Source organism: Castor canadensis, chromosome 11 (genome assembly GCF_047511655.1).
Source record: "Castor canadensis chromosome 11, mCasCan1.hap1v2, whole genome shotgun sequence".
NCBI lineage: Eukaryota > Metazoa > Chordata > Mammalia > Rodentia > Castoridae > Castor > Castor canadensis.
In genome coordinates, this window is record NC_133396.1 from 24,383,600 (window position 1) to 24,396,789 (window position 13,190).

At 50.7% G+C, this 13,190-nt stretch overlaps 1 protein-coding gene across 11 annotated transcripts in view; it reads right to left on the reverse strand.

The window, feature by feature from the left end:
- Window positions 1-2,979: 2,979 nt before the first annotated feature.
- Arhgap23 (Rho GTPase activating protein 23) overlaps window positions 2,980-13,190 on the reverse strand; it is an 88,618-nt gene continuing 78,407 nt past the window's right edge. For 10 of the 11 annotated variants that reach the window (XM_020159188.2, XM_074045912.1, XM_020159189.2 and 7 more), the window contains 3 exons: window positions 12,980-13,076; window positions 11,012-11,043; window positions 2,980-5,291 (listed from right to left, as the gene is read on the reverse strand). In XM_020159188.2, the coding sequence (XP_020014777.2) occupies window positions 4,275-5,291; window positions 11,012-11,043; window positions 12,980-13,076 (1,146 nt within the window). In that variant the 3' untranslated portion in view covers window positions 2,980-4,274. Of the gene's footprint in view, window positions 5,292-11,011; window positions 11,044-12,559; window positions 12,583-12,979; window positions 13,077-13,190 lie in introns of all 11 variants that reach the window. The other variant, XM_074045914.1, reaches the window with a different exon arrangement.

Consider the following 13,190-nt stretch of genomic DNA (forward strand, 5'->3'; position numbering starts at 1 on the left):
TGTCTTATTTCTTTTCTTCTCTCTTTCTCTTTCTCTCCTTCTCTCTCTCTCGCTCTGCTAGGGATGGATGCTAGCATGTTAGGCAAACGTGCTACCACTGAGCTACCCACCCACAACCCTGTCCTCATTTTCTTGATGGTGTCCTTTGACACATAGTTTTTAATTTTGATGAAGTCCAGTCTATCATTTTTTTTTAGTTTATTTCTTACACTTTTGGTATTATGACAATGTCTAACTCAAGGTCACAAAGATTTATTCCTGTGTTTTCTTTCATAAGTTTTAGAATTCAGTTCTTACCTTTAGGTCTATGATCCATCTTTTTGTTTATTTTCTTTTTGGACTGTACTGAACTAGGACCTCACTCTTGCTAGGTATGCACTCTATCACTTGATCCATGCCCCCAGGTCCTATGACCCATTTGGATTTAATTTCTGTGTACATCGTGACAAGTATTCAAATTTATTCTGCTCGTATGTGGCTATCCAATTGTCCCAGCACCATTTGTTGTTACTTGTGTGTATGTGCATGTGTGTGTATCTGTGTGTGTGTATGTGTGTATCTGTGTATGTGTGTATCTGTGTATGTGTGTGCGTGTGTGTTGCTAGGAATTGAAACCCAGGTGTGTGCTGAGCATCCACTCTACCACAGAGCCACACCCTCAGCCCATCCAGTACTTTTTGTTGAAAAGATGATTCTTTTCAGGGGCTTGGGATGTAGGTCAAGCTCAGTGGTTGAGTGTTTGCCAAGCATGCACGAGGTCCTGAGTTCAATCTCAAAAAAAGAGAAGAGTCCAGGGCAGGGTGCCCATGGCTCATGCCTGTAATCTTAGCAACTAGGGAGGCAGAAATCAGGAGGATCATGGTTTGAAGCCAGACTGGGCAAATAGTTCTTGAGACCTATCTGTCCTGGAAAATGTTCCATGTGCACCAGAGAAGATGTGAATTCTGTTGTGTGGAATGATCTTTAGAACACCCTGTTGGGTCTAGTTGGTTTAGGGTATTGTTCAAGCTATCTCTTCCCTTGTTGGTCTTCTGTCTAGTTGTTCTATCCATTGTTGAATAGGGGTACTGAAGTCTCCAACTAGTAAACTGAATTGCTAAAATTCTTTTAGTTTTTGTTTCATGTATTTTGGGCTCTGGTGTTAGGAAAATGTTTTATCTTCCTGAGTCAAAAAAATTTATCATTATAAAATGTCCTTCCTGACTCTGGTTACAATTTTCATCTTAAAGTCTATTTTGTTTGTACTTGGATAGCCACCCTAGTGTTACTGCTCACAGTTTCTTTTTCCATCATTTTACTTTCAACTCTTTTGTGCTTTTGAATCCAGAGTAAATCTCCCACAAACAGCTTGCAGTGAGTCATGTTTCTTACTCCATTCTGACAGTCTCTGCCTTTTGATTGGGATGCTAAATCCACTTAGATTCACTCACTAAATTATTGGTAAGATAGGATTTAAGTCTGCCATTTTGCTACTTCTTCCTATTTCTTATGTCTTTTGTTTTTGTTCCTCTAGTCCTCAATTCCTGATTTTTTGTGTGTAAAATATTTTCTAAGTTATCTTTTTAATTCTCTTTTTTGTTCCATTTGCAGTATTTTTTTTGAGTTGTTTTCTTAGGGTTTGCCCTGGGGATTACAATTAGCATTTTAATTTCTAGTTAAGCTCTAAAACAATCTAGTTCAGATTAATATTGATTTATTTTATTTTATATTGGTGGTGGTGATACTAGAGTTTGAACTCAGGACCTTGCACTTGCTAGGCAGGCACTCTACCACTTGAGTTCCAATATCGATTTAACAGTATAGAGAAAGTTTGCTCTAATGTAACTCCATTCTTTCCCCATGCCTTCATACTGTGTCATGCAAACTACATCTCTATAAAATATCACAGCTTTATAATTATCTCAACAAAAATGTTTCTACTGCCCTCCATGATGTCCATGTAGTAACCCTCACTGCCGTTCCTTATTTCTTTCTGGGAATTCAAGCTATTATACAGTGGATTTCATTTTAGCTTGAAGGCTCCCTTTAGCATGTGTGTGTGGCAGATCTGTCAGCAATGAATTCTCTTGGCTTTTCTTTATCTAGAGTTGTCTCCATTTCTTTAGAAAGAGAGTTTTGAATTCTTCTCATCCAAAACCTACTACCATATGGAGAAGGCCCAAAGAGCAGATCACCCCATCTCTGTCTTCTCCCTGGACTTAGACTTCTGCCACTTACAGGTAGAGTGACCTTGGGCAAGTTATGTCACTCACTGCTTTGTGCCTTAGTTTGTTTGCATACAGAATAGACACAATGGTGCTGAGCTCAAGAGTGTTGGGGACATGATTTAAGACAGGCAAAGTCCCTGGGGCTGGTGCTGAACCCACACCAGCACTAGCACTTAACTCATGTGGGGTCAGGAACATTTAGTGAGCTCTTCCCAGCCCCTAGTGCTCCTGCTTAGATTCTCTCTGATGAATGTCACCTGCTTTTCCTGAAGTCACTATAGGCTCATCAGAGGCAGCCTGGAAAGTGGCAGTAACAGGTACAGAGCCATGACAGAGAGGGAGGCCCAACTTTCTGTTGCAAGTTACATGTGACTAAGACAACAAGCAAACCCCAGTTTTTTGGTGGCTGGAGTGCCTGTGATGACAGCTGGCTAAGCCTCCTGTCTGTCAGGCAGCATCTCTGAGACCACTTCTCTGGTATGCCGGAGAAGCAGGAGCCAAACACCTGCCTGGACTGCAGGAGCCCCGGTCCCTGGAAGCCTTCTGCTACAACGGGGACTTCACCCTCCCTGCTTGCATGCCAATCGCACTGCTAGTACCAGTCTCCCGGGAAATTTTTAAAAAGCCACCAGTTTGCCTCAACCCTGCCCCCTGTACCATCTAGCTAGCCCTGTTGCCTTCCTTCTGTGAGCCAGGTCCCTCACTTTTCTCCCATCCCTGCCCTGCTGTCCCTCTCCTCCCTCCCAAACAAGTGAGACAGCTGACTCGCGCCTCAAGGAAAGCCATTTATTTCCAAGATAGAGACTGTACTTTTCGACAGGACTTTTCAGAAGCAGGAAATCTTAGTTGTTGCCTAGAGGGTGTGCCAAGGACACGGTGAAAGGAGCCATGCACGCAGTGGGGTGAGGGCGGGCTTTATCCAACACTGTTACAACACGTTTTTTTAAAATGAGCAAAACATCTTTAAAAATCCTTATAAATTCTTTATAATATGTTACACATTTAGAGACAATATTTACAATAAAAGGATGGGGGAGGGAGGAGAGAGAAATCTACTTTACAGCAAGTCTTTGCATAAAACAAGAGAAGTAGCAGTGGGGTTCCCAACCCCACCTGGGCTTCCACGGAATGAGTGAGGGGTCAGGACCTGGTGCTCTGAGGTTTATTTACAAAATGAGAGAAGAATGGGGGCTGGGTCCCCACCCTGCAGGAACAGCCCAGCTCAGAGCCCCGTTAAGTCAGTGTATGAAAGAGACACACCCCGGGAGTTCCGACTGTCTCCTCCTGAGGGGAAGGAAGGGGTCTGTGTGCTGAGCTGTGGAAAGAGCAGGCACAGCTGGAAGAACAAAAGGGAGGGGGGAGTTGGCCAGCAGGTGAGACTCTGAACCCTCCCAAAACTATGGGGAGCAGGCAGCCCCCCATGGTCAAAGCGTTTAGAGGGGTGACTGAGAGGTTGGCAAAGGGCGTGGGGATGATCCTGCTGAGGGGTTCAGTCCTGCCTCTATGGAGTGGTTCCAGTCCCCCTCTGGCTCGGACAAGCATGGGGACAGGGATCCTGTGTGCACCAATGGCAGGGAAATGAGGGAGTGGGGCAAAAGTTGCTACTGGAAACACCTTTAGACAGTGACTACACACACTCACACACACACACACGCCTCCTCCCCCACCCCTCCCCCACCCGAACTCCCCTCCTTAGCCAGGAGCTAAGGGGGGGGAGGGCAGGGGAAAGAAGCCGGAGTCACGCAGTCAGTATCTTTCGCTTAGCCTGGAACTTGGAGCTCCCGCCTCCCGTGGCCAAGAAGGGTACCTAAGTGCAGCCATAAAAAGGCCCAGTCACATACCCAGGGGACACAGACACCGGCAGCTCCCCCCCTCTCACTACCTCGGGATCCCCCTTGCCGTCACCCCTGTCCTGCTCCGGCTTTCCCTCTGCCGCCCCCCTTCCCCGTCCCAGCACACAAACCCCAGGGATCCCTCGGACCCCAGAAGCCTAAGTCCCCCTGCCACCCCCACTGCGTCAGAGGCAGCCGAAGACGGGGTGCCAGCCAAAGGGGTTCTGGGATAGTGTCACAGACAATGATGGAGGCGGGAGGCGGCCGAGCGGCGCGGAGTCCCCGGGTCCCCTGGCGGCAGCGAGGTGGCGGACGACGAGGCCCGCGCCTTGGTGGACTCCAGGCTGCTGAGGCCGGAGTCCTTGTTGTCACTGTGGGCGAGCGCGCCCGCGGGCTCTGGAGGACCCCCTCCGCCCAGCTCCTTCCACTCGTTGAAGTTGAGGTCTGTCAGCGGGCTCTGCACCACCACGGTGTGGCGGCGCCAGCTGCTCCGGCGTCGCCGCGTCTCGGGCGACAGCGGCCGCCGCAGCCGCACGGCCAGCATGTCGTCGGCAGTGCCGCGGAGGCGCAGCCGCAGGGCCTCCATGCGCGAGGGCCGCACGCTCAGCGCCGCCACAGCCGGGGGCCGCAGCGACTCCTGGCTGCTGGACGAGGCGGAGCCGGGCGGGTCTGGGGCGCGGGGTGTCCCCCGGCCTGCACCAGCGCCCTCGCCATCCGGGCGGCTCCGGGACAGGCGACGCCGCGCCAGGGTGTCGCAGGGGATGAGGTGGTGCGAGCTGAAGGAGGGCCGGCGCGCCAGGCGTCCCCCCGGGCCCGCGCCGCCTTCCGTGTCCGTCTCCACGTGGCTCAGCTCGCTGCGCTCGTCGTCCGCCTCGTCCCCCGCGCCCGCCCGCCGGCCCCCGGCGCCCGAGCACACGCTGCGGTCCATGGTGGACAGGGTGGAGTAGCCCGAGACGATGGAGCGCGTGTCCGCCGCCGGCCTCTCCTCGGGCGCCGCGGGGGGACTGAGGCGCCCGGGGGCGGCGGGGGCGGGGACGGGGACGGCGGTGGCCGGCAGCTGCCCCTCGGGCCGCTCCTGGGCCCCCGACGCCCCCGGCGCGGGTTTGAGCGCCTCCTGCTCCGAATCGTCGTCGGTGCTGCTGCCCAGCCCCCGCGCCTCCCGCCGCTTCTTTCGCTTGCGGTTGACGGCCGAGATAAAGGAGATCGCCAGCATCTCCCGGGTGTACGGCTCCTTCTTGGGCGCCCACGAGCCCTGTACGGGGAGACAGGTGACGATGAGGGGGAGCCCTGATTGCGGGCTTCACCACTCTCCACCATACGTACACCTCACTCACACCCCAGGCCCCAGCCGCAAGGGTCGAAACCTAGCCGGCACATACGATGTTCCTCTCCACCCGTGCTGAGGTCGCAGCCCCCAAGCCTGATCAGCAAGCCCTCTGGCCCCAATCCCTGTTGTTCCTACCCCCTTCCAGGTTCCACATCCAGCCCTGGATAAATCCTTTCAGACACAGGTCTGATGATGGCCTCAGAAAGTGTTTGAACCCACTTCAGGAACACCATCCCAGGTTGTAGTCACCAGAGTATCCAGCACACCAAACCCCAGGGCAGGCAGGCGCTCTCTTTGACCACAAGCTCCTACTCTCCTTCCTCTCTACTTCCCTCACCTAGGAAAGCTGCCTTCCCACTTAACAAAGTTAGGTGGCAGCCTCTCCAGGGCCACTGCCTCACTTCCTCCCTTTCGAAGCTCTGCTGCCAAAGGTGGCTGAAGCCCCCATACCACCTGATGGTTTGGATGGAAGCTGCCCTGGCTACTCTCACTAGCTGCACCTGAATCTGAACTGGCTCTCACTGCGGGCATTTTGGTCTGGGTCTTCCACCACTGCCCAGCAGAACCTGGCTGTCTGCCACCATGGCCTTTGGGACCCTGCTTTTTATCCTCCCTTTTGCCTCTCCTCTGCTTCTTGAGGGAATTCCAAGGATTGGCCTCAGCCACTTCCCTGTCCTGTTCACATCCCCCTGGAAAATAATTTTTCCAAACATCACTACACCAGGCCTCCCTGTCCAATACTAAACTCTCCTTAGAGCTCCAGACTTCTTCCAACTGTGAATCCATCCCTACCTAGTATCACACACCTCAAACTCCCTCATCTGGAGCCATGTTGTCCTACCTACTCTGCCCCATACTGCCTCCATTCACGTTCTTCACCTTAAGGTGGTCCTGCTGATTCCTCCTTCTCCCCTCTGCCCCCTCAAGGCCAACTCATTCTCATCATCCTCTCACAGGCCCTCACTCTGCCTTTTCCAGGCCCTTCTGCCCCTTCCTAATAGGGTTCCTTGCCCTACTCAGTTCCTCTGGAGGGAGCCATCTTTCTGAAGCAGGAATCTGATCTCCCAGCTTTGCTGGAGACTTGCATGATTCCACCCCCACCAGGACAAGCACAGGTTGAAGGGTCACATAGGATCCTTAACAACTGGCCCCGACCTCAGTCCCCATCCAGCCTCACTGGAGTCATTGCCCTACTGACCCTTCCTGTTCAGTCCCTTGACTTTTACAGTTTGGGCAGCCCTTTTTGTTGGATCATCTGATCAAATTGCCCTCTTGTGCCAGCTGGTTCCAGTGCATGAAGTCATAGTGAGTCCTCGAAGGGAAAGCAGAGCCAGTAGATTCACAGAAAGATCAAGGGGCGATCAAGGGGAAACTATGGGAACATGGGGGCTAGCAGAAGCAATGCCTGCAAGTGACAAGCAGTTAGACACAGGTCACCGGAACAAGCTTTCTCCCTGCCATGTTATGGAGTAAGCTCCCTGTCACTATGGTGTGCAGGCTGAGACTCCTTGGAGAGCTAAGTTAGACTCCGGGGAGAGCTAAGTTAGAGGGGACCCCTGCACCAGATGCCAGCAGCCTTTTGTCCAGTGCACACGTCTAACACATACTGGACACTGTCAGGTGTCAGGTCGTGAACCTGGCCAGTGCTGAGAAACCTAGTTCAAGCTGCCAATGGTTAGTTGGTTTCACCCACTGCTATGGAATGAATTGTGCCCCTCCCAAAACTTGTATGTTCTAATCCCCAACGTGATGGTATTTGTTGATGAAGCCTTTGGAAGAAATCAGGTTTCAATGCAGATGTGGGCGGAGTCCAATGTTGGAATTAGTGCCCTTACGAGAGACACACTCTCCCTCTTCCCTGTAAGGACAGCATGAGAAGGAGGCCATTTGCAAAACAGGAAGGGAGCCCTCACCAGAACCCAACACTCTCTTAAACTTATCTTGGACTTCTAGCCTCTACGACTGTGGGAAATAAACGCCTGGTTAAGCTGCTGGTATCATAGCAGCCCGAGCTGACTAAGCCATCCAGTCTGGCCATCAGCTGTACTCTGACAGTTGGGCAGGTGTGGTAATGGGTTCTGGGTCAAAAGGCAGGCTCTGCAACAAGCGACTAGGTGGCTGTGAGATGTGGAATAGGATACAGAAGTTCTTCCTGTTTTCTCAGCTGCAAAACAAGGAGAATGCTATCTTAAGTTCACAGGGCATCTGTGAAGGTTAATAATTCTGAGCACAGGAGTGTATCAGAGTGCTCAAACAATCGTAGCTGTTGGTATTGCTGGAAGCAGTGATGATAGTGGGTGTCACTGGTGAGGATGAACTGTTGCCACAGCCTCCACAGAAGCTCTGAGCTGGAGGCCTGGGTGGGCTTGAAGGTTTGTAGACTCGCTGAATTTGCTGCAGGGTTTTTTATAGGTAGGACTTCCTGGAGCAAAGGTGCAGAGTTTTCCTCTGATTTTTGAGGAATCAGACAGAGGCCCAAAGTGTGGGGGAAATCCATCTTTCCAGTTTATGTGATTAATGTAAGTATTTTCAGGCAGTTCTCCCTGAAGGTCAGGATAATGGGGAGTTTAGTTCTGGAGCTTGGGGAGGGCTGATGGGATATGAGGAACTTGGGGTGAAATGGATTAAGGCTGTGCTGGGGAAGCCAGACAGCCCAGTCCTCATACTGAGGACAAATCCAATCCCTGTACCAGGAAAGAAACACCCAGAACCTCAAAGCCAAGGATCAGAACTGGGGCCCCACAGCATTCACATGGAAAGAGGCCCGTGACCAGCCCACCCACCTCCCATGCCTGAGCACCTGCCCAAACAGCTAGTTCTGTGAACTCTCTGAGCCTTGGTTTCCCTGTTTGTGAAACAGGGATGGTACAAAGCCCAGAGGCTTTTGTAGGATGGCATGAAATAGGCATTGGTGAAAGTTCTCTGTGCAGCTGCTGGCACCTGGCAGGTGCTCAACAAATGTGTTTGCTTCTCTGTCTCACACCAGTGATTCTGAGTAGCTCACCAGGTCATGGTAAAGTCTGAGTCCATTTACAGTGAAGACACGCTTTCTGAGAAGCATGTTTTCCGTGTATGTTCAAGGTGTTGTGGCCAAGCAGAGGCCTCCTGAGGAGTCCCCAGGGTAATGCAGAAGTCAGGCAGGCCCAGAATCTGCTGGCACCTTGGAGGCAGAAATCCTATGGCCAGGAGACTCCAGGGAGGCAGTGGCCTATGAGCTGTATGGAGGTCAGTGCCATGTCCATTGCAGATAAGTGTGGTCACAGGGGACAAAAGAGGATGCCTTTTGGCTAGAAAAACCACTTCTACTTTCCTAGAAGTGTGGATGACAGGACTGCTGAGCAAAGAGCTGGCTCCTGAGCAGAAGCCACGGCTGCCACAGCAGAGACCTCCACCCCACCCATAACAGACTCCATCAGGAAATTCGCCTGGTTTCTTGGGACCCATTTGCAGATTTCCTTCACTCTGCCCAACCTACCCCACCTCCTTTGCTCAGAGCTGAGGTCCTCACCTACTTCACCCAAGAAAGAGCCATCACTAAGGAGGGTCCTGCTACCAACAATCAACACTGCCTGTGGCTGTGCCACCTGTTTCCTCCCTCCTTTGCTGTTTCCCTGGAGAGGGGTCTTCTCCTGCCTGGGAGGGGGGGGGGGCTCAGTGTCTCATCTCTCCTAAAGCAAGCTTCCCTCCACCCATGTGGCTTTGCATTTTTTGCTCTGAATATCTCTTCACAGCCAGGCTTATCAAAAGAGCTGTGTGTGGAAGCTCCCTGTCTTCCTCACCTGGGAGCTGGCTTGTTCTCACCTGGCTTCTGCCTCTATTGTGCCTCAACCTCCCCACAGGGCTAGTCCTTATTTGCTTATCAGCAGAATGTCTGTCCCCCCTCGAAGATAAGTCGAAGATAAGTCTTGCAGGCTGGGGACCTCTGTTTGGCTCATTATTATATTTTCAGTCCACAGCACAGTTCTGACACGCAGATGTTCAGTAGGTATTTATGGTGTGATTAAATGAATAACCCTATCTGCAGAAACACTGTCAGATTTTGTTAGCAGGGTAATGCTGGCCTCATAGAACAGTTTGAAAGTGTTCTTCTTCTGTCTTCCAGAAGAGATCACGGAGAATTGATATTTTAAAAATAAATATTTAAATGACATTTAAAGAATTAGATTTTGTTTAAATAATTATTTAAATATTATTCAATTATAGTTGTGTGCTGCTTAATAACACGATGCATGTCCTATGTCTTTAGGTGATTTTGTCATGTGAACATCACAGTGTGCACTTCTACAAACCTGATGATATAGCCTACTATGGTGCACCTAGGTTATAGGGGACCATTGTCATATACACGGTCCATTAATGACCAAAATGTCATTATGTAGTACATGATTATTTTAAAATTACATTATTTTTATAATTAAAATATTTTAAAAATATTTAAATATATGAACTGTTTAAAATAAAAAATAAGCTGGACATGGTGGCATACACCTGTAATCCCAGCACTCAGCAGCAGGATTATGAGTTTAAGTTGAGTCTGGGCTATATACTGAGGTCAAGGCCACCCTTGAGACGCTGTTTTCAAAAAAAAAAATTGTCTATTTATCTGTCTTCCTAGAATATTTGGTAGAATCCACCAGGGAAATTGTGTGCATGCGGAGTTTTCAATTTCTTTAGTAGAACTTGAATTTCTACTTATGTGGGTTTTATATAGTCTGAATCTTTCAAAGAATTGGTCTGTTTCTTCTAAGTTACAGAGTTTATGGACACAGAGTTGCTCATCATATTCTCTGATTATCCTTTTAGTGACTGTGTGGTCTCTACTGATATCTCTGTGTCATCCCTGGCATTGGTAATCTGTACCATCTCTTTTTGTTCTGTCAATCTGGCTTGTAGAGGCTTATCGATTTTATTGGTTTCTTTTTAAAGAACCAGTTTTTGGTTTCACTGATTTTTCTGTGTTTTCAATTTCATTAATTTCTGTTCTTATCTTTATTATTATTTTTGGTGGACTGGAGTTTGAACTCAGGGCTTCACACTTGCACACTCTACTGCTTGAGCCACACCTCCAGCCCATTTTGCTCTGATTATTCTGGAGACGGGGTCTCCCAGGCTATTTGCCCAGACTGGCCTTGGGCAAATCCTCTCGATCTCAGCCTCCCAAGTAACTGGGATTACAGGTGTGAGCCACTGGTACCTGGCTTGCTCTTATCTTTATTGTTCCCTTCCTTTTGCTTGCTTTAGGCTCCCAAAGACATTAAAGAATAATTATTTATTATATCAAATATACCTATTATCCTCATTTTACATATGAGGAAGCTGGAGATCAGAAAGAGATTACATAATTTGCCTAATGTTCCAAAACTACTAAGTGGTAGAACCAGGACTCAGGACTGTCTGACTCCAGAGCTTGTGCTTCTATCCACTGCACCACACTGCCCCTTGGCCACTGAACTCCCAGCCCAGACCCTTCTACCACATCAGATGCCTCACCATGCACTGCCAAAGTGAGCTACTTCTTAGCTTGGACACGGTCTTTCTCACCTTTTCTCATGGTCCAACTGCCATTCTCCCAATTCTCTTGACCACAACCCAAAGTGGGCTGGCTTGAATAGGGAGAAAGCCTGTAGAATGGCCTCGTTACTTACCTTGGACTTGGCTGAACTACAGGTGGTAGAATCTGTAAAGAAAACCGAAAGCGGAATCAGGACTGAGAAGGCTGAATCTTGTGAACTCAATTCCCTTGCCTCAAAGGCTTCAGAAGCCAGGGCATTCTTCCCAGACCCTAGGAGTGTGATGGACTCTGATGGCATTTTCTACAGGATGGAGCTGAAGCACAAAATGATGTCAGTCACCATTTCCTTTAGAGACAGGAAATGACACCAGGCTGTCTACTCCTGGGCCCTCATTTGCCCGGGTTAAGGGCAGTGAGGAGGGGCTTTTCTTTGGACCTGGCTCCTTTCCCCTACCGCTACTATCCCTGTTACTTGGAAGCACTGGAGAGAAAAATGCCAAATATCAATGCAGTCCACAGAAACGACAACAGCCAAACACAGCAAATCACAGATGCTCTGGAGAAATGGAGACCACACAGTGCATAGGAAAGTGGATGTCTACCGACCCCTACATCCCCTGCCCCCCCAAGACATGAGAAGGACGAGGGGCCACGTGAATGATGAAGTAATGAGGCAGAAATGAAGGTGGGGGGACACAGTGGGGGTACAGTGGGCTGGCAATAAAGCCAAGGTCAACGTGCCCTTAGGGGCAAGGTCCCCAATTACAATGAGTTCTAAAGTATGGAAAAAGCATCACATCTGTGAGACTAGGGTCCCACTTTGTTAATATCCCTGGGTGGAGAAGGAACCAGAAACAAGTCCTGACAGCATCCCCTCCAAGGCTGGAGAGGGAGCAGGTTGGTCCAAAGGTCTCCCAGGGTGGTGGGCAGATATAGTTAATCCACACTCTCTGGCAGGCAAGTTAGAGGCCCCCTCCCCAGCCCCCTTCCCCTGCACACGGTGAGAAGAGCAAGATGGGCTGAGCACACGTGACACACACCGGGCGGGTGGCAGCAGGTGATTAGAAGAGACGGGGGGCCTCTCTGCCACCACCCCCAGCCTGGGTCTCACAACTAGGGCTGCTGTAGGGTGCCTCTGTCTGAGACAGGAGCTGGACATACCAAGGACAGGGTGTCACAGTGTGGGAGGAGCTAGCAACTGAAGCCAAGAAGGGAAAAGCAATTCATTTGCCTCTGAGCACAGAAGTTATCTGTCCTCTGCTGTGAGAGGTCCCTGAAATAGGACTTAGTAGCTGAGTAACCAGAGCCTGAACTGAGGCAGGAGTTACAGCTCTAGAATGGTTTCTGGGGGTGGCATTACTGGTCCCTGCAGAGGCTGGGTCCTTGGCTAAGCTTCCCTCATCCTCGATAACCTGAGGTGGCCAGGCTCTACTTAGAGAGAAGGCCATGGAGCTTGGGAGCTGGGAAGGGCAGTCACCTGATGGCCAGCTATCCCCCGCTGAAAAGGAGCATTAGGACAGGGAGGGGTGCCCAGGGTCAGGTGTGTATCAGCACAGGTAACTTGTACGTCAGGGGGTAGTCCTCCCTGCCCAGGACATTTCTGTCTGCCCCTCAGGCCTGCCCAGCCTTCTTATAATCACCGGCTACTGTTAGTGACCGAGGCCGCAACACTGCACTGTACCCTTTAAATCTCCAACAGGTCCGCTGGAGGAGGGAGGCGGTAGGAGAAGAGAGGGGTCGGGATGGAGGGGATGGGGAAGGATAGCACAGGAGAAGAGGAGGGGCAGGGTGCAAGAAAGAAAAGGAAGAAAAATTAAAAGGAGGAATGTACCCAGAAGACACTGCCAGCCCATGAGAAATTGAAGGCTCAGGAAAGAGACCAGTGAAAGAGGAAGAACAAAGCCCTGCCAAACTGGGCAGGGGTGGCTGAGCAGATTTCCCCAGAAAGGAGAAGGTCTGCAACAGCCCCAGCTCAGGCTGAGGCAAGCCAGGGCCCCGCAGGGGTAGAAGCAGGGGAACTGGGTGTCTGGCCAGGCATCTGGGACCCTCAGGAAGGCAAAGGCCACCCCCACCCTAACCCCTCCCAGGCCCCTGCACTCACCTGAGCCTGGGTCACCAGAGGGCACTGTCCTGCCTATGTTGGGCAGGAGGTACTCAATGTTGGGCACCGATTGAGGCTCCTTGTCATCCACAGGGGTCTGCAAACAGAAGGAGTCAGCCAGCAGGCTCAGATGACTAGACTTTGACCCCTCAGAACAGGGTGCCCTGGTGTCAGACCAGGGCTCGCAAGGGGTGGGACTGTCTCCCTCAGC